General features: G+C 41.8%; 2 protein-coding genes and 2 long non-coding RNA genes across 20 annotated transcripts in view; 3 read left to right on the top strand and 1 right to left on the bottom strand.

The window, feature by feature from the left end:
• Positions 1 to 2,213, top strand: part of LOC135090280 (dynein intermediate chain 2, ciliary-like) — a 45,020-nt gene extending 42,807 nt beyond the window's left edge. For all 9 annotated transcript variants that reach the window (XM_063986918.1, XM_063986919.1, XM_063986917.1 and 6 more), the window contains one exon: positions 53 to 2,213. In XM_063986918.1, the coding sequence (XP_063842988.1) occupies positions 53 to 197 (145 nt within the window). In that variant the 3' untranslated portion in view covers positions 198 to 2,213. The remainder of the gene's footprint in view (positions 1 to 52) is intronic.
• On the bottom strand, positions 1,612 to 18,902 carry LOC135090279 (xanthine dehydrogenase/oxidase-like). 2 transcript variants are annotated; one of them, XM_063986909.1, is made up of 31 exons: positions 18,770 to 18,902; positions 17,708 to 17,776; positions 16,207 to 16,370; positions 15,662 to 15,822; positions 14,790 to 14,919; positions 14,358 to 14,432; positions 13,774 to 13,857; positions 13,592 to 13,664; positions 12,944 to 13,167; positions 12,430 to 12,532; positions 11,920 to 12,053; positions 11,277 to 11,405; positions 10,535 to 10,702; positions 9,877 to 10,042; positions 9,253 to 9,368; positions 8,972 to 9,073; positions 8,457 to 8,661; positions 8,220 to 8,299; positions 7,886 to 7,995; positions 7,588 to 7,771; positions 7,132 to 7,327; positions 6,840 to 7,004; positions 6,193 to 6,314; positions 5,544 to 5,708; positions 4,972 to 5,100; positions 4,498 to 4,634; positions 4,020 to 4,107; positions 3,469 to 3,630; positions 3,021 to 3,117; positions 2,610 to 2,717; positions 1,612 to 2,393 (listed from the first exon to the last, which is right to left on the bottom strand). In XM_063986909.1, exons 2-31 carry the CDS (start codon positions 17,751 to 17,753, stop codon positions 2,323 to 2,325), a joined length of 3,894 nt encoding a protein of 1,297 aa, XP_063842979.1. In that variant the 5' UTR covers positions 17,754 to 17,776; positions 18,770 to 18,902; the 3' UTR covers positions 1,612 to 2,322. The 2 variants fall into 2 exon arrangements, with proteins under 2 accessions (XP_063842979.1, XP_063842980.1); XM_063986910.1 differs by having other exon boundaries at positions 13,774 to 13,854.
• LOC135090282 (uncharacterized) lies at positions 3,756 to 9,214 on the top strand. The gene is made up of 3 exons (XR_010261848.1): positions 3,756 to 4,657; positions 5,510 to 5,735; positions 6,132 to 9,214. It is a non-coding gene; the product is annotated as an uncharacterized LOC135090282 (long non-coding RNA).
• On the top strand, positions 9,256 to 17,611 carry LOC135090281 (uncharacterized). 8 transcript variants are annotated; one of them, XR_010261847.1, is made up of 5 exons: positions 9,256 to 10,709; positions 11,327 to 11,442; positions 11,485 to 11,564; positions 11,904 to 12,086; positions 12,428 to 15,234. It is a non-coding gene; the product is annotated as an uncharacterized LOC135090281 (long non-coding RNA). The 8 variants fall into 8 exon arrangements; XR_010261841.1 differs by adding an exon at positions 15,618 to 17,611 and having other exon boundaries at positions 11,327 to 12,086; positions 12,428 to 14,937; XR_010261843.1 differs by having other exon boundaries at positions 11,485 to 12,086.
• Positions 18,903 to 19,880: the final 978 nt, after the last annotated feature.

Here is a 19,880-nt window from a genome sequence, read left to right as displayed (position 1 = left end):
AAATGAACACTTACTCGTAAGCACAACTTCTAATGTCACTTTTCCCAAACAGAGGCCACCTTGTTGCCCTGAAGCTGTCACCTAACCTGAGGAAGCCACACAAGGAGGCCAAGGGTGCCGACGCCCAACGGCTGCGTGAGCTGGAGCTGTACAAGATGGAGCGACTCATTGCTACCAGCAACAACACCTCAGGCTGAGCAGCCACAGCTGTCTTGAGATCCCTGGTCATGGCAAACACTCTGCTGCTGTGATCTACCTGCAGCACTGGAAGGGACAGGCACAGCTTTGTTGGTGCTGTGGTGAGGCATCAAGCGTCCTGTGAAGAATGAGTAGGGCTTGAAAGGTCCTGCATCCCTGCAGCTTTACTGTGAAAATAAGTGTTTTGCAAGCCTAACAATAACATCTCATGAGAAGGCATGTTGGTTACTGGTATGATGAAGGAAAGCCTTGATTTCAAAATAGCACCAGAAAAGAAGATGGCATAAGTGGCTTGGCTTTCAGACATCATTGAAGAGAGACTTTATGCTGCTGTGGTGTCTAGGAGTCCTTCACTAGACCCACTCTAAAGACAGGCCCCTCTTGACTGTATATGAATTATATCTGAATTAGATTGTTTCATGACAGTGATAAAAAGATACATTCTGTTTACTATGATATTGGCCAACAAACTAAATGACAGACTTTCAGGCTTGACCACCACACCCACACACTGCCTGCTGGCCCTCACCAGCTTGCTGTGCACTTGTGACTCCTTGCTGCTGCTGGATGGGAGTGCAAAGGGCAAGGGATTTCTGAAGGGTAGATCATCTTAACTCAGTTTGAGTACATTCTTCTTACTGTAATCCTTGGAAATCTTGGCATGTTCAGCAGCAGTCAGGGTCACCACAGGAAAGCAGATGTGCTGAATGTCACGGGTCAGTGAACTGGAGACACACTGGTGAACCTGTGCACTCGTGAGGTGGCGGTAACCAGGCACACTCATCAGTGTTCTGAGTCTGCACGGGCTGAACACCAAGCTGCCAGTGCATGGTGGCCGGGGAGGCTGGGCTGCAGGAAAGCCCAGGCATGCTGACAGGACTCCTGAGGGACATCTCAGAATCTGTCTTCCATGTAACAGATTACCTTCCTACACAGAGGTGTGGCCTCTACCTTGAGCTGTCAAATTCTAATCAAGCACAATTGAAAGGCTCAGTGACTTCTTTGGCATGCATTTGTGAGTTGCATGGTGGACATCAATGTCATGATGAGCTTGCAGACTTTTTTGCCCCACCTGAGATGCAGCAGCTCTCAGAAAAGCACCACTGTCAGCAGCACAGCATCTCTGAGGCTAATTCCTGGCAGCTGCATGACAGCCAGGTCATTTCAACACAGCTTGATGTATAACAGCTCTGCTGTTCCAGGTACAATAACAATTTTCTCCTACTTAAGGATGTGAGCCTCTCCTCAGGCCTGTACTAACTGTAACCATCACGGTGGTGTGCTCTCATTCCTGCTACTTTGATTTATTTCTTGTTGCTGCTGGTACACTACTACTATTTCTCTTATTACCAGTATTACCACACACACACACACAGTTTTTTTATATGATGGCAATGTTAATAATACCAGTACTATACATTATATATTATATATTTCACATAAGATGAATACATTTCTTGGAATGCTAAATACATTATGCAAATTAAGAATATATATTTTGTAATCAATTCTCATCTCTAAACTGTTTCACTATTACATGAGGAGGAGGAGGAGTACATGTTGCTACACTGATTTTTACTCTAAAAACTACTTGTGAATCTTTTACTTATAGATATGAAATCTAGTTTATCATTCTTTTCAACATATAATTTAGTATCCTCCATCTCAAGCTGGAAGCGTGATGCTTAACACCGAGGTGATGGGATTGTGTGACGCCTGGCTCATGGCCTGGCTGTGCACAGTGACAATGACTCACCAGGATGATAATGTGAACAGGAAAGCTGAGTCACTAAAGTGCCTGTGTTACACTGTCAGTATTAACTTAGCCCTTAAGAATTGAAATTAATGATAAAAGCAACAATATTTCAATGTTCTGTTTGTAAAATTTTGTTTAAATCATTGTAAGCAAACTTTTAATGAGTGGTGGAGCCACTACTCTTATTAAGCTGAACTTTTAAGTACCTACACATGTCCAAAATTATCAATGATGTGAATATAGATATAAACACCAGCAACAGACTTTCTTTCTAGGGATTCAGTCCCTTAGTGTTGTCAGAAGGCTTATCCTGGTCAGTCACACAGCAGGTAGGGCCCATAGTGGTGGTGGTGGTGGTGGTGGACAGGCTAGGCAAGGGTGAGCCGGCTGACATCCACCAGGCACAGCTGCTGCAGGCTCTCGTAGGTGAGTGGAGCATCTACACACAGGTTGTAATGTTAGAGAGTGTGGATAATTTACTTAACTATCCATTACTAATATTTGGGGCTGAGAATTCTTCCTATTTTCACCTCTAAAACTTGATTCAATGCATGTGTGCTGAGAAAAGCCTGTGCATGAGTGGGGCAGCAGTGACAGACTAGAGGTGGCACAACAGAACACAGGAGGTGGAGGCACAACACAACACACCACTCACCCATCTGGAACCATCCGGTGGTGCCTGCGTCCTGCCTGGCGCTGGTCACAGCCTGCCTCAGTGCCATCACCGCTGAGTATGCCAAGCACACCGGAGGCTCTGACGTCACTGCATGAATAATAAGAATAACAAAAACATCAACTCACTTTCTGTACTGTGTTAAAAGCATCACATACAGATATTTATGAAAGGTATTTAGTATTCTATCTACTATGTGCACATGACTAACACTATATAGTTCAAGAAACATATGAACCAAATTTATGAAAGGGTTATGTCTGTCTGTGTGTATTTATAGATGGATGGATGAATGATGAAAGTCTCTGTGTGTCTCTATCTGTGTGGTATTTAATATCCTATCTACATATACATAACTTAAGTGCCTCTCAATACAAGACAGTTGTGACTCACCCTTGGAGGACTGCACGCCCACAGGGTTAGGGGCGTCCTCCAGCAGGGTGACCCGGATGTCCACAGGGATGTCCAAGGCCATGGGAGTGTGGTAAGTCTGCCATGGGAGATTGCATTCAGTGCACTTAAACAAGCAGCAGTGGCAGTAGTGTTAACAAAAGAATATTACTGAATGAGAATTTTAGATGCATCAGTTATTAACTTTTGATGGCACATGTAACTTTATTTTCAGCAACTCTATGGAATTTTAGTCTATCAAAAATTAAGTTGTAAGTAGTGAAAAACTTTACTAGATATTCAATAATGCCTTTTCCTGTATTTAATCTGAATTAAGACAATGCTAAAACATCAAGCTGAGAAGAAGCTCAGTCAAAGGATTAAGACGACCTGGCAGAATGTTAATTTCACAAGGATAATCCCTTCCTTCACCCCTCCAGGCAGCACTCACCCACACACTGTCCGACAGATTCTTCCCGGTGGCGGCATCAAACACAATTTTCTCGAGGGTGAGGAGTCCCTGCCCCATCACAAAGCCTCCCTCAATCTGCCCAATGTCCACCAGGGGGCTGAGGGAGCGTCCGGCGTCCTCCAGGATGTCTGTGCGCAGGATCTGAGGTGAGAAGATTTGTTATTCAAGGTCTTGTTGAGAAATTAACATCAACATTTGTGGCATGTGAGAAAATTAATGTAAATTTTAATGGAAAATGAGAAAATTAACATAAACTTTAGTGTTATATGATTGACAATGTTACTGCCAATTGGGAGAACCAGATTAAGGTCTTACAACAAAGGTTTTCCTGTTCATCCAAACCTGAAAATTACTTAATAAAATAATTGCAAACTTGAAACTTGTATACATAAATTACATGCACGTCTTGGGTTAGTCTTAGCTGTCAGTGATAATTAGAGTCTTAGTTGTTGGTGAGGACTTACTGTGAACTTGTATACACAGATTACATATGCACTTGAGGTGAGCGTTGGGTATTGGTGATGACTTACCATGAACTGGCCGGTGAGGACATCAAGCTCCACTTCACTGCAGGCAACTCCAAACACTGCATAGCCCTGGGTTTCATTGGCCCCATTCCTGGTGAGGCACAAGCCACATTAGCAGGCAGGTTCTGATCCTCACATTTATCAAGGCAAGTTCTGATCTATACACTCTGCACAAGCCACACTAACAAGGCAGGTTTATCCTTACATTCTTTTTTTTATCTAAGCATGGTATACTGGCAACAAAAATCTACATAAATAAGGCCCACTGAGGTGCCAGTTCTTAAAGAAATAAGATAGATTCTCACCCTTACATTCTCAGTATTTATATAACTCTCAATGAAATTTTCTCATAAAAGTTACAAAAGAAAAAAAATTGAAGTGATGCATCTATTTTGTAATTTCACAACAGATTAAGAAGTGAAAATACTGAGGATGAACCCTAATAGAGAGACAAACAAGCAAGCAAACAGAAGAGCCGTACACATATCTCTGAGAGATGTCCACCCCGGCATTGAAAGCAGAGAGCACCACCTCCTTCCAGGAAGCGTCAAGCAGGCCGGCCACCTGCTTGTAAGTGTCCAGGCGGGCACGCAGGATCTTGCAGGCCTCCCCCACACACTGACAACACCAGGCATGGCTCAGTAAGTGCTGGTGTATACTTTATTTCCTTCACTCTGACATGCAATAATTCTTAATAATAAATGATATGAAATATTTATAAACATCAGTAAGAAAGAAAAAGAAATTAAAAGAATAGATTTAGCAATATCTAGCCAGTATAATACTTGGAGGTGACTGTAAATGGGCTCAATAAGTACAAATTAACTCTTTCACACCATTAAAACAATTAAATATTTTTAAGTATTGACAAGGAAGAAAAAATGAAAAGATACATAAGAAGCTTTCCTATTGGTGTAAACAAGGGAACAGAGAACACAGCAACACAGCGACATACGTAGGAGCAGGTGTCCGAGCCGAGGGAGCCGCTGGTGCTGGAAGAATTAGGGTTGGTGTGGGTACTGGTGGGCACAAAGCTGATGGTGTCCATGGGGATGCCCAGCTCATAGGCTGCCACTTGAGCCACCTGCCAACACAACCACCTCAGATATCTTCTTTTTTCTTTCTCTTCTTAATTAATTTAATATGATGCAGATTATCAAATTTAAAATGCAAAAGATTTCAATTTTTTTCTCTCTCTCCCTTTACAGATTATCAGATTTAAAATAGAGAGATTATTTTCCCCCCTCTCTTATTAATTCACTTCATTTAATGCAAACATATGCATTTTGTATTGCTTATGTAATAATTAACTTGTATATGACACAGACTGTCAAACTTAAAATGTAAAGATATCTATTTTTCTCTCCCTCTTCTTACTGTAATTCACTTCATGTGACACAAACTTTTAAAAATACCTTTTTCTCTTATTAATTCACTTAACATGATCCAGGTTGTCATATTTAAAGAATATAAGAAAAATTTGTGTTCTGTAGTGTGTGGCTTCCGCAAAGAAGCCCACTCACCCACCTTCGTATTGAGTCCCTGGCCCATCTCTGATCCACCATGGGAGATGGACACAGAGCCGTCCCGAGCATTGACAGCCACCAGCACACTGAAGGGGTACACGGGCGGCACAGAATGAGGCCACAGCATGGGCATCACTGTCAGGCCACGCTTCTTCCATAGATTGTCCTGAGGAGTTGAAAATTATTATTAACTGTTAGTATTCTCAAGTTTCAAGACACTAATCCTCTTCTGTATCCTCAAGTTTCAAGACAGTAATTCTCTTCAGTATTCTCAAGTTTCAAGACAACCTTCAATTTCATATCATTACTAGTCTTCAATTTTCTCAGGTTTCAAGGCACTTATCCTCCAATTTGGGATCATTATTAGTTATCAGTTTTCTCAAGTTTCAATATACCTTCTGGCTTTCTCTTTAGGGACTGGCACTTCAATGCAGCTTTATTTTTTTCCCCTTTTTATTACTCTAGGCCAGTGTCCCTCTTGCAATAGAAAATAAACAAAAAGTCACTGGTGTAGATTACCTTCTTGCTGACCATAATTGTACCGCCTGTTGTGTTGCCAAATAATAAAGATGACACATTGGCATTTCAGGGAGAAAAGGTCAACACACCAGCTCATGCTCACCCTCATCACCACACAAGTCCCCACCCACCTTATTGAACTGTGCCACCTCTGCCTTGCGTTTCTCCACATCTGCAGAGGCCAACAGCTGCGTGATCATGTTTGAAATGAGGTTCCTGGGAATTGTAACCTCATCAGGCAAGTCCTTCACATCTGTTAATTAAAAAAAAAGTTAGATATAATTAATCCTCTTCAGATATAAGTCATGTCAGAATCAAGAGGAAATGTTCAAAATGATGTATTTTAGCAACTATCCAATCTAGGAATATATTCTGAAACACTTTGCCACTGTGCATGTTTCTACTACATTCAAAAAGCTTTAGTTGAAGTGACAGAAGTTAGTTAAGGATATTTTTACGGTTCTAATGACAGATCAAGATTCTAAATAATTAACTGGAGAAACACTTGTGAGAACCCAGCAAATCACCTCTGTAACCTTTGAAAATAGTCATGGTGAAGCAACATGGGATTTTTTATGTGTTTTTCAACTCTAGTGACAGATGAACAAAATTTATAGATTATTGACAGGAGAAACACTAATGAGAACTCGGCAAATCCTCTCTGTGGCCTTTGAAAATTGTTGTGGTGCATAAAAGAGCAAAGCATTTAAGAAGACAGGCAATATAACTGAGAGCAAAGAAGTGTTTAGCAGCACAAGAAGTCATCCACACTCCTTACTGCAGCCTGCCATGCGGGAACGTAGCTGGATGATCTCCTTGCCAAGCCTCCTGCTGCCACCGTCTGGGAGGAGGTTCCTCTGCCGCAGCTCTAGGGGATCCAGGCCAAGCTCTGCCGCCACGTGGTCCATGATGTTCTCCATGAAGCAGATGCCCTCCACAGTTCCTGCCATGCAAATATTGCTTATTTCCTCCAGCCAGCTCATTTGGTTTCTCTCTCTCTCTGTCATTTTCAGCAGAATTTCCCACCTAACGTGTCATTCTGCAGGCATATCATTTTACAGGGGACTCACCTGGTGTGCGGCACCAGGTGGTGACGGGGGTGTTGGTGAGGATGAACTGTGGGGTGAGCTCCCAGTTGGAGCAGGCATAGCAGGACGGCATTGCAGCCACTGCTGATGAACTGCTGACATCAACACCCTTGTAGCCTGAGTCAGCAGTGAGCACAGCCTGCACCGCCTGCAGCTTGCCGGCATCATCAAACCCAACCTGAGAGAGTTGGGGAGTGTGAGGGAGGCGGGCACACATACACACACACAGCCACTCAGTAACTTTTTGACCTTTCTTTGGGGACTGGCACTCTCAGTGGACCTTTTTTTTTTTTCATACTTTTGCTGTCCTTGGCCAGTGCCCCTCTTACATAAAAAACTATAACCTTTCCTCTCAACAACTTAGTCAGTTCATGATTCATCAGTTTATTCTGATATTCCAAAGTAAACACTGCACCACCAAGGCTAAGAAGCACCTGCCTTGTAAGTGCACAGGTAAGGTTCCCGACCGCCCACAATCCTCATGTTGTCACTCAGGTCCAGTTGGACCCGCACTGGCCGCCGCATCTTCTGGGCAGCCACAGCGGCAGCCGTCGATACAATATTGCACTGGTCAATCTTGCCGCCAAAGCCTCCACCAAGACGCTTGACACTCACATGCACTCTGCAGGTCAGAACTTCATGAGTACATCTTGAACATGTACAGTGGCTGTCAATAACTATGTGCAGTGACTTGCTATATTCCCTGAATGGTGGTGCCCTCCTACCCCCAACTCACTGGTTGTCAGGCACACCCAGCACTTGAGCGATGGCACGCTGGGTCTCAGACGCCCATTGGGTGGCGCTGTGCACCTCGAAGCCGTCGTCCGTCGGGTTCACAATCGTTATCTTCCGGACAATGTTGATGAAACATTACTTCACCCACAAAGTATTTCACAGTTGAAGAATTGTGAATAATAATGCACAAATAACATGACACATTGCAATGATATATTTCCATAGATTTCTTTTTAAAGAAAATATACCATATATTATTAATACTTCGGAAATAATATATTTTTGAAATATGAAGTATTTGACAGTTGAGTGAGATCACCTCCCAGCCTGCCTACCTGAGTCTCCAGTTGGTAATGGAGCTGCCCACCCCTCCGCATGGCTCCCTCGATGACATGGGTGGAAGCAGCAAAGCCAGCTGTCAGGAGTGCAACAAAAGTATTAATAGACAGTACTGGATTCCACAGACTTATTTTTATTTCCTGAGACTAAAAGTAAAAATAACTTGAAAGGCTGAGGCTGAGCAAGGTCTTGGGAAGCCTATGATGAAGTCCCAGGTGGAGGGAGCCTCTCACCTGCCACGTCTCCTATCACCACAGGAGGAAACTGGCTGGGAGGAAGGGGCTTGGTGAGGGCCTCGTCTATGGTGATGACTGGTGCCTGGATGTCATCATAGGTGACCTTCACTGCCTCCAGGCCAGCATAGGCTGCACTCCTGTTGGTGGCCACTAGCAGGCCGAGGGGCTGGCCATTGTACTCCACACGCTCTGATGCAAACACCTGGAAAAGTGTGACAAGTAAATCTGACATGTATGAAAGAGTGTGACTAGTAAATTTGACACATGTGGAAAAGTATCACTTGTAAATTTGACATGTATGGTGGTAAGAAAAAATGTAACTAGTAAATCTGACACATATGGAAGAGTATGACTGGTAAATTTGACATGTATGTTGGTTTGGCTAATCAGGTGGCTATGATTCAGAAAGAGATAATAAAACTGCTGATAAAAGATGAAATAGAAGAACATTGACAGTCTGGCAGCAAGATTAAGTGGGTAGCACACAGCAGGCATCTGTCTCCCTCACTTACTGGTTGGGAGCTGCCGGGGACCCAGTCTGCAGCAAAGGCCAGCATGTTATTCTGGCCACGAATGTCCTCAGCTCCCACAAAGCCCACAACTCCTGGGATGGCCTGGAAAATAAACAGGGAAGTCCACAAGTTATTAGGAGCCACAACCCACTATCTCTCTCTCTCTCTCTCTCTCTCTCTCTCTCTCTCTCTCTCTCTCTCTCTCTCTCTCTCTCTCTCTCTCTCTCTTCTCTCTTCTCTCTCTCTCTCTCTCTCTCTCTCTCTCTCTCTCTCTCTCTCACCAGGGCATCTGTGGTGTCAATGGAAACAAGCCGTGCGTTGGCCTGTGTTGAGGTGACAAAGACCCCATACAGCTCTCCAGGGCGTGCTGGGATCTTGGTCACATACTCAGCCTCTCCTGTGTTGAACAAAGGAACATGCTCATTCAGTCAAACACACCACTCTGTATCTTTCCTTTCTGACTAGTTAATCTTGTCCGTCTATATTTACCCCTGCCATTATATGATTAGAAGTGTGGATTAGCATCCCAGGACCACGTGCTGAAACTCTCCTGCCCAAACTCTCCTGCCCACACCCTGATTACTTTCAAAAGGCTTTAGTTGAAGTGACATGATGTTCGTATGGTTCTAGTGACAGATTAACAAGATGTCTACATTATTAATAGGAGAAACACTTAAGAACTTGGCTAATCATCTCCATGGCCTTTAGCAATAGTTGTGGTGAGAGAGCAAGGCTTTTCTGAATACTGGTCCTAGTTTGTACATCCTCAAATCTCATCCATATGACTGAAAATTGAAGATGGAGGGGCATGATCGTCTAAGTCACATGACACGGCACTTCACTAAAGGTATATTTGCAGAATGACAGAGACAGCCACCACCACCACAGCCATAACCATCACTCACCGCTGCACTGGATGGGTGCCTCCACCTTGGTTACAGGCTTTCCCACTGGCCAGGCTTCAGGATTCTCAGGGAAAGTTTGCTGGCCGCTGGACAAGGGACGCACCAAGTCACTGGCCCCACTCACCATTGCACTGCTGGCTGAGTCTCCGAGAACCCCAAGCACCATCTGCCACAATCAGGTGAGACACGGTAACTTTACAGCGTATGGGATAACAAGGGTGATGTAAGCAAATATCTGTAAAAGTACCCTTAAAAACCTGTGACACTTCAACTAGAGGCTTTTAAATGTAGTGGAGGTGCAATGCAGAATGTTTCAGAAAATGGACCAAAGAATTATAAGATCTAATTGAACAGTTATGTCCAGTTGTTAAAGTGTAAAAACCATACTGAAGTTTGTGTCATCTTGAATATTCTCAAAGCAAAATAATTAATCATTCAGTGTCTGAGTGAGGGTGTGAGAGTCTGTATTTACCTAGTTGTGTGAGTCTGAGTGAGTCTGTGAGAGTTTTGAGTGAGTCTGTGTGAGTCTGTGCGAGTCTGTGCAAGTCTGAGTGAGTCTGAGTGAGTGTGTGAGTCTGTGTGAGTCTGAGTGAGTCTGTGTGAGTCTGTATGAGTCTGAGTGAGTCTGTGTGAGTCATCAAGCTCCCTGTCACTGCACCTTGTACAGCAGGGTCTGGGTGAGGGACAGCCTGTACTCTGGTGAAGTCTCCCCAGGCTTGATGGCAGGAACAACCTCAGTAGCCAGTGCTGACAGTGCCGCCTGCAGTACCATCTCATCCTCCAGGCTCTTCCCGGCAAGGGCTGCCTCCGTTGCAGTGGCGCGGATCTTGGAAGTAAGTTATTATTATTATTATTATTATTATTTTGGTTACAGGGAATCCTTGAGTTTAAAACGGAATCCTGTTCCAGTGCCATGAGTTAAACTGATTTTTGGCATAGGTCTGAACCAGCCTAAGTAAGCACCTACAGTATGTTACTCACCTGCCCTAATGCTATAATATTCTACAATCATAATCTAGGATATAAAAACATAAGTACTGTACCTGTAAAAACACACATGGAGGACATTCAATAAATTAAAATAATTAAATAAATCATCAACAGAAAAAATCAGCAAAGGGGAATGTATAGGGACAAGCACCGCCACCACTGTAACCATGAAACGGCAGAAGTCAAGGCCATCTTAAACCAAGGACTCGCTGTATCTGATTATCCACTTTGCAGCCACATAATAGGGCAGTTCTCATTCTCAAAACACAGAATTACTCCCATGTACATTACTGACTCATGGAAAAGAATATAATGGTCATAGGAGACTGTTACTTACTCCCATCTACATTGCTGACTGACAGAAAGGAACACTATGCTCTTGAGAAATTACATTACTTGTGTGAACTTACAAATGATGAGTTGATACCATTGTAGACAATGACAGGCGCATCCACCACAGTGTGTGCCGTTGCCGCATCCACCCGTACCTTGAAGCCGGCACTCACATCAGCCAGGGCAGTGGAGGTCCTAGGCCGCACCTGTAATGAAGATTTGCTGTACTGCTGCCGAGACAAGGTAGAGAGAGAGGAAGATTTGCTGTACTGCTGCCGAGACAAGGTAGAGAGAGAGGAAGATTTGCTGTACTGCTGCCAAGACAAGGTAGAGAGGATGATTTGGTGTACTGCTGCTCAAACAAGGTAGGTGTGGTAGTGTTTAGTAACTGAGGAAAGATGTGGCAAGGAAGTGGAAGAGTTAAAGGAAAGACTTGTCACAATTTGATACTAAAACCTTAATGTATTGCACTGACATGAAATAGAAAGACAAATTCACACTTAAACACTTCTGAAATCTGTCCCTCACAAGCCACACTTTTATGCTTAATTCAATGTACTATACTAATATCAAACAAAAAGACAGAATCACACTTAGACATTCCTGAAATCCATCCCTCATAAGCTAAATCTAATAGTAATACTAATATCAAACAAAGACAGACATACTTCAATACTCCTGCAATCATTCCCTCCATCCATCAGACCAGCCTCTCCTCACCTTGATGGTCCTCACGAAGACGTCATCAGGGAGCGGTGGGAGGCTGACCTGTAGGATGACCCTTCGCTGTCCCACCAGGTCCACCTCCATCAGCTCCTCCAGCGTGTGGGTGTCACTGGACCCGTCTGGACTAACTGTACCAATAAACATACATACAAACTTTTAAGGTAAAGATACATGGCAAGTCTTTTCTTTCTCTCTTTTTCCTGCTGTTTTTTTTAGTGTAAGGGATGACTTTCTCTCTCTTGTAACAGAAGTCTTCACTTAAATGAATGACTGATTGATAGACAATAAAAACAGTGTTATACTATAGTTATACATTCTAGGAAACATGAGAATGAAGAGGACTACTTTTGTCACAACCATTCCTTTGATATGTATGTAGATAGACAGACTGACAAATATTATGGTAAGTTTAAGTATTATATAAGACTCTTCAAGGCAATATATTTATTTTGTTGAATGTATCCATGGTGGTGTTGTGGTGTTGTGGATGATGGCTGGACAGACCTGTGGTGATGGTGGCACCAGCTGTTACCAGACCCACAAAGATGTCTGAGGTGAAGTCAGGGTGATTCACTTTGGTGGCAATGTTTCCTCCCCAACTGCCCAGCTGTGAGAAGCATGTGACAACACAGTGAAGGTCAGGATGAGCAACAACTTATAGAATTACTCTAACTAATAGTAAATTAAGTTCATGGCAATACAGTGAAAGTTAGAAGAATAAATGTCTCCAACCAGTATATTGTAAATTAAGCTTATTTAAATATTAAGCACATTTAGTTAAGTTGGAAATAGATTGGTATGTTTCTTGCAGGGACTGCCACATTTAGGCCTGATAGATTTGTGCAGCTTCCTTTATTTTAATTATGTTATGCTCTTAAGTCTTTACAAGTAATAAAAGCACATACTGAAGCATTTCCAAAATAGCCTCACTCACTTTGCACAGAATTTTCTCATGTTCTTAAGATTCAGCAGGTAAAATAAGTGCAAACAAGAGCCCCTCCAAAACTGCTGCACTCACATTGCGCAGGGACGTGTTGCCAAGGTGCTTCCAGGTCTCGGCCAGGTGGGAGACGTAGGCAAACCCACCAAGGGTCTGGGCGGCGAGGAACAGCTGCTCCATGAGGCGAGTGATGGAAACATTGGCGCCAAACACAAGGGCTTCTGTCTCCAGCTTTACCGCCGACAGTTCAGGGACATTGCCAGTGTAGATGTACTCAGTGTATGCCCCTCCTTCGTACACGGCTGAGAGGAGGTGCTTGTATAGTTACAGGATGTACAGTACACACTCATCTATATATGGATCATTGCTACTGCCTATCTAGTGTCTTTTGATGTGTTCATTGTATGGTTCTCCTTCATACATCAAGAGGAGGTGTTCATTATATAGTCACAGGATATACAGTACACATATCAGCTATATGTGTATTGTAACTGCTGCCTATCTATTATCTATTGACTGGAGGTAATATCAAAATTCTGACCTATAATATTGTAAAAAAAAAAAAACAGATTAATATTTAGTGATTTTTCTTTTCTTTTCTTTTCTTCTTTGAAGGAACTAACAAAAGTTGTCTGAAATATGTGAGGATAATTGCAAAATTCTGATCTTTTGATGTATAGAAGACACTTGCATACACACTGCCACTGCATTACCTCCCATGCTTACCTTGGGCTGTGTTTCCGCAGACCAGCGTGTACTTGGTCCCCTCAGGAAGTCCAGCGAGAGTGTCAAGCAGTTCCTTAGAGAAAAAGATGAGATTAATCACCCTGCCATGCTACAATCACCAGTTATTATAAGATTGGGATTTTATTAAAGTTTCCTGGTTAATTTTCTCTCTAATTTCTCACCTGCAGGGAGGACGGCTGGTGCCAGGTGGAGTCCTTCAGCTTCAGGGGACTGCCAGCGCTCTTCCCACATGCCTTCTTCCCCTGCTGGCATGGAGAGTCACAGTTACCTCAGTCAGACTGTATTTGCTTGCCGAGTGTCTACATATCTGTCATTATTAATGTACATTATTGAGCCTGGGCATAGCACAGCCAGCCACACAGTACAGTAGGGTGGTGCACAAGACTTTCCCTTCCCACCGGCAGATGACGGGACTAAGAGTGTGAATGATGTTCTCACCTGATTGTATTTTAGAGGTTTGGGTCAAGTTCATAATTTCATGTCTTTTAAAGTTAGTTTGTCATATTTATCTTTAAAGGTATGAATTCAGAACTCATAGGTATTAGAAAGCCATCATAAATCATTCAATATAGGATATGCTACACTAAATCCCTATTCCTTAAGATTCAAATTTGCTATGTTTTGATGATTCAGAAAGGTATCAGCAAGCCATCATAAACCATTCAGTGTGGAATATGTTATACTAATCCCCTATGACTCAGATGGCAGTGTAAACCAGGGGACAAAGGGAGGTCTTCCTCCTCACCTCCCCCTTGGGCTTGTTGGAGCAGCAGCCGGAGCAGGCCTTGCCAGTGGTGGGGCACCTCGTCTTGTGCACGTCCTGCCGAGACATAGGTGAAGTGAAAATATTGCTACTCACACTGGTTTACTGGTTGGTAATGTGTGTTCCATGTAGTAAGTTGTTTGGCGTGTATCGTGATTATCTTGGCCTCTCATGCATAACCATCCATACATTGCTAAATTATTATTATCTTATTTTGTTATGTTATATCTTATGTTGTTGTGGTCTTTTCTTATTTTATGTTATTTCGTATCTTATTTTCTCTTATGTATTTATGCTCTTATCTTAGACTGTTATGTTCTTATCTTATACTTTTATGTTCTTATTTTATATTTTTGTGTTTTTATCTTATCTCCTATCTTATGTAGTCATGTTGTTATCTTGTCTTGTGTTCACCTCAATGTCCTGTGGCGTGAGGGACTTGAAGGCGTCCAGGATGGGGCGGTAGCCAGTGCAGCGACACACTGTCCCGTCCAGCTGCTGTTCCACATCCTCCTTGGTCCACTCAGCCTTGCTCTGGGACAGCCTGGCCAGGAGAGGTGCAGTGAGTCAAGAATGAAACCTTCCCACAAATTTTAAGAATAGAAACTAACACAAAATTTTTAGTGTATCAAAGGATGAAGAGTATCCACAAATTTCTGATGATGCTGAACTGTAAGAGTGAAAGTACAAATATCTTAAGAGAGATGTGATATATCAAACGATGGAAACTACCCCCAGATTTCTGATGCCACTGTTGAACTGTAGGAGGGAAAAATCCAAATACACTAAGAAAAAACTAACTCTAATTATTTTATGTCAATCCTGAACTGTTGGAGTGAAAAATACAGATATATGAAGAGATATGTAATGTCTCTTCACCCTAAAGTCCTTTCTCTCTCTCTCTCTCTCTCTCTCTCTCTCTCTCTCTCTCTCTCTCTCTCTCTCTCTCTCTCTCTCTCTCTCTCTCTCTCTTCACCCTAATATCCTAAATCTCCCCCTGTTCACCCTAAAATTCTTTCCCCCATTCACCCTAACATTTTGAATCTCTCTCCCTCTTTACCCTAAAATCCTGAATCTCTCTCTCCCTTCATCCTAAAGCCTTGAATCTCTCTTCATCTTCACCCTAATGTCCTCAAATCTCCTTCCTTCAACTGTTATCTTCTGAATCTCTCTCTCTCTTTTCCTCTTCACCCATATGTCTACAGGTCTCTCTCCCTCTCTCTTTCTCTCTGTTTCTCTCAGGTGTGTTCCCGAGTGTCACCTCCAGCCCCCAGAGGGACACTCACCCATACATGTTCATCACCATGCCGGGGGAGCAGTAGCCACACTGGGTGCCTGAGTGCTGGGTGAGGCGTTCCTGGATCACGTGGTAGCCATCATACTTGTTCCCCAGCCCCTCGATGGTGGTCAGTTCCCAGCCAACGCATGCCAGCACAGGCACCAGGCACTGCAATGATGCCACTTTGAACCACATGCTGAAACACTTCTGCAGCAGAGAGTTAGCAGACTGCATCACATGGCTCCAGCATCCAGCATACTTAGATTTAGACAGACAAGAGAAGAATAGAAGTACACTAATAAAAAAGAATACAAATCATGAGAAATTCAACAAAAGAAGAGAGATAAACACAAGTAAACTAAGAGAAAAAATAAAAACCATGAAAAATCCAGCAAAGCAAAGAGAAGCAAAACACAAGTAAACCAAGAAAAAAAAACACGAAGCAAAAGAAACAAAACAAAAGTAAACCAAGAAAAGAATAAGAACCAAGAGAGAAACCCAACTACCCAAGGAACCAACAGCCCCCAAACAATCAAATCCTCAACTACTGACACTATTAATGGTCATGGTCTTCTTCTCCAGTGTGTCAGGGTCTGTGAGAGTGGCCACCACAGTGCAGGCCCCACAGGCACCCTTGTAGCAGGTTTTGTGGGTGCCCAGCAGCTGATTGTCATGCAGGAAGGTCAGTAGATGAGTGTTAGGGGAGACCTCGCCCACTGCAGGAGAGAAGACCGTCCTTAGAGAGGCGGAGGTTAAGAGGGATCTGATAGAGGTCTTCAAGTTCGTTAGGTTGAAATTTGATGGAGGTTTTTAAGTGGTTTGAGTTTTAAGAGGGGATCTGATACAAGTCTTCAAGTGGATTAGGTCTAAAGAGGGGATCTGATGGAGGTTTTCAAGTAGTATAGACTAAGAGAGGATCTGATGGAGGTCTTCAAGTGGGTTTAGGTATTGCAAGGGGTTCTTAACTGTAATATTCATCTTAAAGACTAAATAAAAAAAAGACAGGAAAGGTTCTAATCCAACATAATAAGTGCAGCCTAAAATATCTACGTACAACACTATTTTAAGTCTTTCACTGCTCCACAAACTTCTTTTTAAGCCTCCTTAAGACTCGGCACTAACTTACATACTGAGTCTATTTTATTTATCCACCACTTCCTGCATATCTCCTTTTTATTTATTTTTTATCGATCTTAAACCATTATTTTTTGTCCTGTTTGCTTATTGATCCTGAGGATGTTTTTTTTTTGTCATCCTTGTTTATCCCTTATACCACTTGAAAAGCTCAACATAAGCATTAGTGATAAATTAGCATAAGTTTAGCATAAGTATTAGTTAAGCATTGGCTCTTCTTTAGGGACTGGCACCTCTGTGGATATATATTATACATGTATTTTGCGCCATTGACCAGTGATTTTACATAATAAATAAATAATAAAAATGTATGAGTGTGCATGCCCATGCTGGCAACCATGGACTTAGCAGATCGCCTGTCAGCCACACGTGCTGTTGGTTGTTTTGGTGGATCCTTGTGTGTATACGGTGGACTGCCCTGGCATTAAACTCATGGAAATCTAATGCGTCTAAGTACAGTTCCGGTATCACTTCACATGAAGGTTACTTTAGGACTGCGCCATTACCGTAACTTATAGGAGTGAGAATATCTGAGCTTAACAGTAATGCAAGTTCATTCATATAGGAACAGATCTTTAAGTCCAACCAAGGATTCTATATTCCTTCCTTGTCCCCAACTGACTTCAGTTAGACTGCCTGACTTGGCCTCCTTACACTAGCTGCATGTAGTAGTAGTTGTTGGAGAGAGAGAGAGAGAGAGAGAGAGAGAAAGAGACCTGACCCGATGACGATTCATTGTGGCGACGAAGCAGAACACAACTTGTGATCGCGACTGTACATTATTAATTAAACATCCAAATTGACATAACTACTAAAGAAATCTTCCTGACTTCTCTGACGCAGGTGAAAAAAAAAAAAAAAGAAAAAAAGAAAGAAAAAGAAAGTCCAGAATTAAACGTATCTTTTTCCCTCTCCTTACCTTCATACTGCTTCCCATTTATAGTGAGGGAAAGCGGGGCACTCATTGTGGCCTTGCTGGGAAACAAACCTGCAAAAAAATGAAGTGGTAACAAGAGGGAGAGAAGTCAGTGAACTTTCATATCACGAGAAAACTAAACACTTATCCTGCCCGTGCTGGGAAACTTACTAGCAAAGAAGCTGGTGGTGGTGTTGTTGTTAAATAAGTGCATTAATAGTAGTAGTAGTAGTAGTAGTTGTGAAAGAAATGTGATGAAAAACAAGAATAATTATGTGAAAACTAATTATAAGTGGGTAAAGGACTCCTCTCAGGCTTAGGTCATGGTAAGATTAGACAGCCCTTCATTCTGAAAGGGAGCAAGGATAGAGTCAAGTGAAGTTGCAATACTGCCAAGTGACAGTCAAGCGCTTGAAGATAAAACACTTGTAGCATCACCACTTCACACTTGAGGGTAAACTAATGTGTTATCCGGGAGAGAAGTTGTTAAAAGCGTGTTTTTGTTGTTGGATTTTAATGTATGTAAAGGTGGAGGTCTTCATCGTGGGTGTTTCCATAAGGGAGAGAAAACGTTGGGTAACCAGTTAATATATGGACAGGAAACTCACTTGTCACTTTAAAGTATGTTCAATAATTTGTCCTTCATTATTCTATTCAGTCATCCCACAAGACCATTTGCTTATATATTAGACGTGAAACTGGTACCAAAGGTACTAAAGGAAGACACAGAACTAAAAAAAAAAAAAAATAAAAAAAAAAAAAAAAAAAAAAAAAAAAAAAAAAAAATATATATATATATATATATATATATATATATATATATATATATATATATATATATATATATATATATATATATATATATATATATATATATATATATATATATAAAATAAATAAATAAATAATATTAATAATAATAATAATAATAATAATAATAATAATACCAATAATACAAAATGAAATACAATGAATAGATAAATAAATAACTGGATAAAAAAACATTAAAATGCTAATAACAAAAAAAAAAAAAAAAAAAAAAGGTGAAAATTAAACTCATCTCACCAAGTCTCGGAAAACAGGAAAGGTCGCAGTTAAAGCCTTGCGGAAGAACAGAGACAGACAGATAGGCAGACTGACTGATGGAGACGAGACACAACACCCCTTATTTATATGCCTAGCCAATCACATCCACGCCAGATAACCCCTAAAAGTATCCACTGAGTAAACAAAACCAGTACTTGTCATCGTGAATCTGAATAAGTTTGCACCTTGGTGATAGAAAATGTAGATTATTTGAGTCACATCTGCATCAGATAACACCTGAAGTTAACACGCCGCTGAGTAAACATAGTCCAGTACTTGTCACCGTGAATTTGAATAAAGCTTGCACCCAGGTGATAGAAAAGGTAGATTATTTGAACTCATTATCAGGTGTGAAGAGATAATGGTATGTTTGTCACCGTCACAGCTGCACGCGCATGTCGTCATGCGGAGAATTTCGGTCGACAGGTAAACAGGTAAAAAATAAATAGATAAAATAAAATAGGGGTACTTTTTTAATCTTTTATAAGTTTGTAGGGAGGTCATGGTGTTTTTGATGATAAAAGTACTGTACGGTAAATATAGTGGTTTTGATTATTTTATATTTGTATTTTGCGTTATGGTATCTCGCTCTCTCTCTCTCTCTCTCTCCTTAAGAATAGAGTTACGTCTTATCAGTAATTTGAAGAAAATGACCTGACAGAGACAGGCAGACAGAGAAAGATAGACAAACAGATAGACAGACAGACAGACAAAATACCTGTCACTCTGATACCTATACCGATAAGAAAAAAATGTGAAATGTTGTTGACCTGATAACAAGAAAGGCAGTAGAGGTGAATCACACACACACACACACACACACGCACACACACACACACACAGTTTTTTTTTTATTTATTTATCTTTTTTATATATCAAGGGAAAAAGATAAATATTTAGGGAAGAATCTTTACGCCACAATGACTCTGCCTTCCCGCCTTATCTTCCCGCCAAACTACTGTGATGGTTGTTGTTTGTGTGTGTGTGTGTGGCTTTTAGTTGGTAGGAGGGGGGGGGTAAGTCAGTTGTTGTTGGTGGTGGTGATGGTAGTGGTGATGGTGGTGGTATTTTCTTTGTTTCTTTGTTCTTC

This window comes from Scylla paramamosain, chromosome 34 (genome assembly GCF_035594125.1).
Source record: "Scylla paramamosain isolate STU-SP2022 chromosome 34, ASM3559412v1, whole genome shotgun sequence".
In the NCBI taxonomy this organism is placed as follows: Eukaryota; Metazoa; Arthropoda; class Malacostraca; order Decapoda; family Portunidae; genus Scylla; species Scylla paramamosain.
Note: the sequence above shows the minus strand (reverse complement) of the source record. Positions and strands in the feature narration are given on the sequence as shown.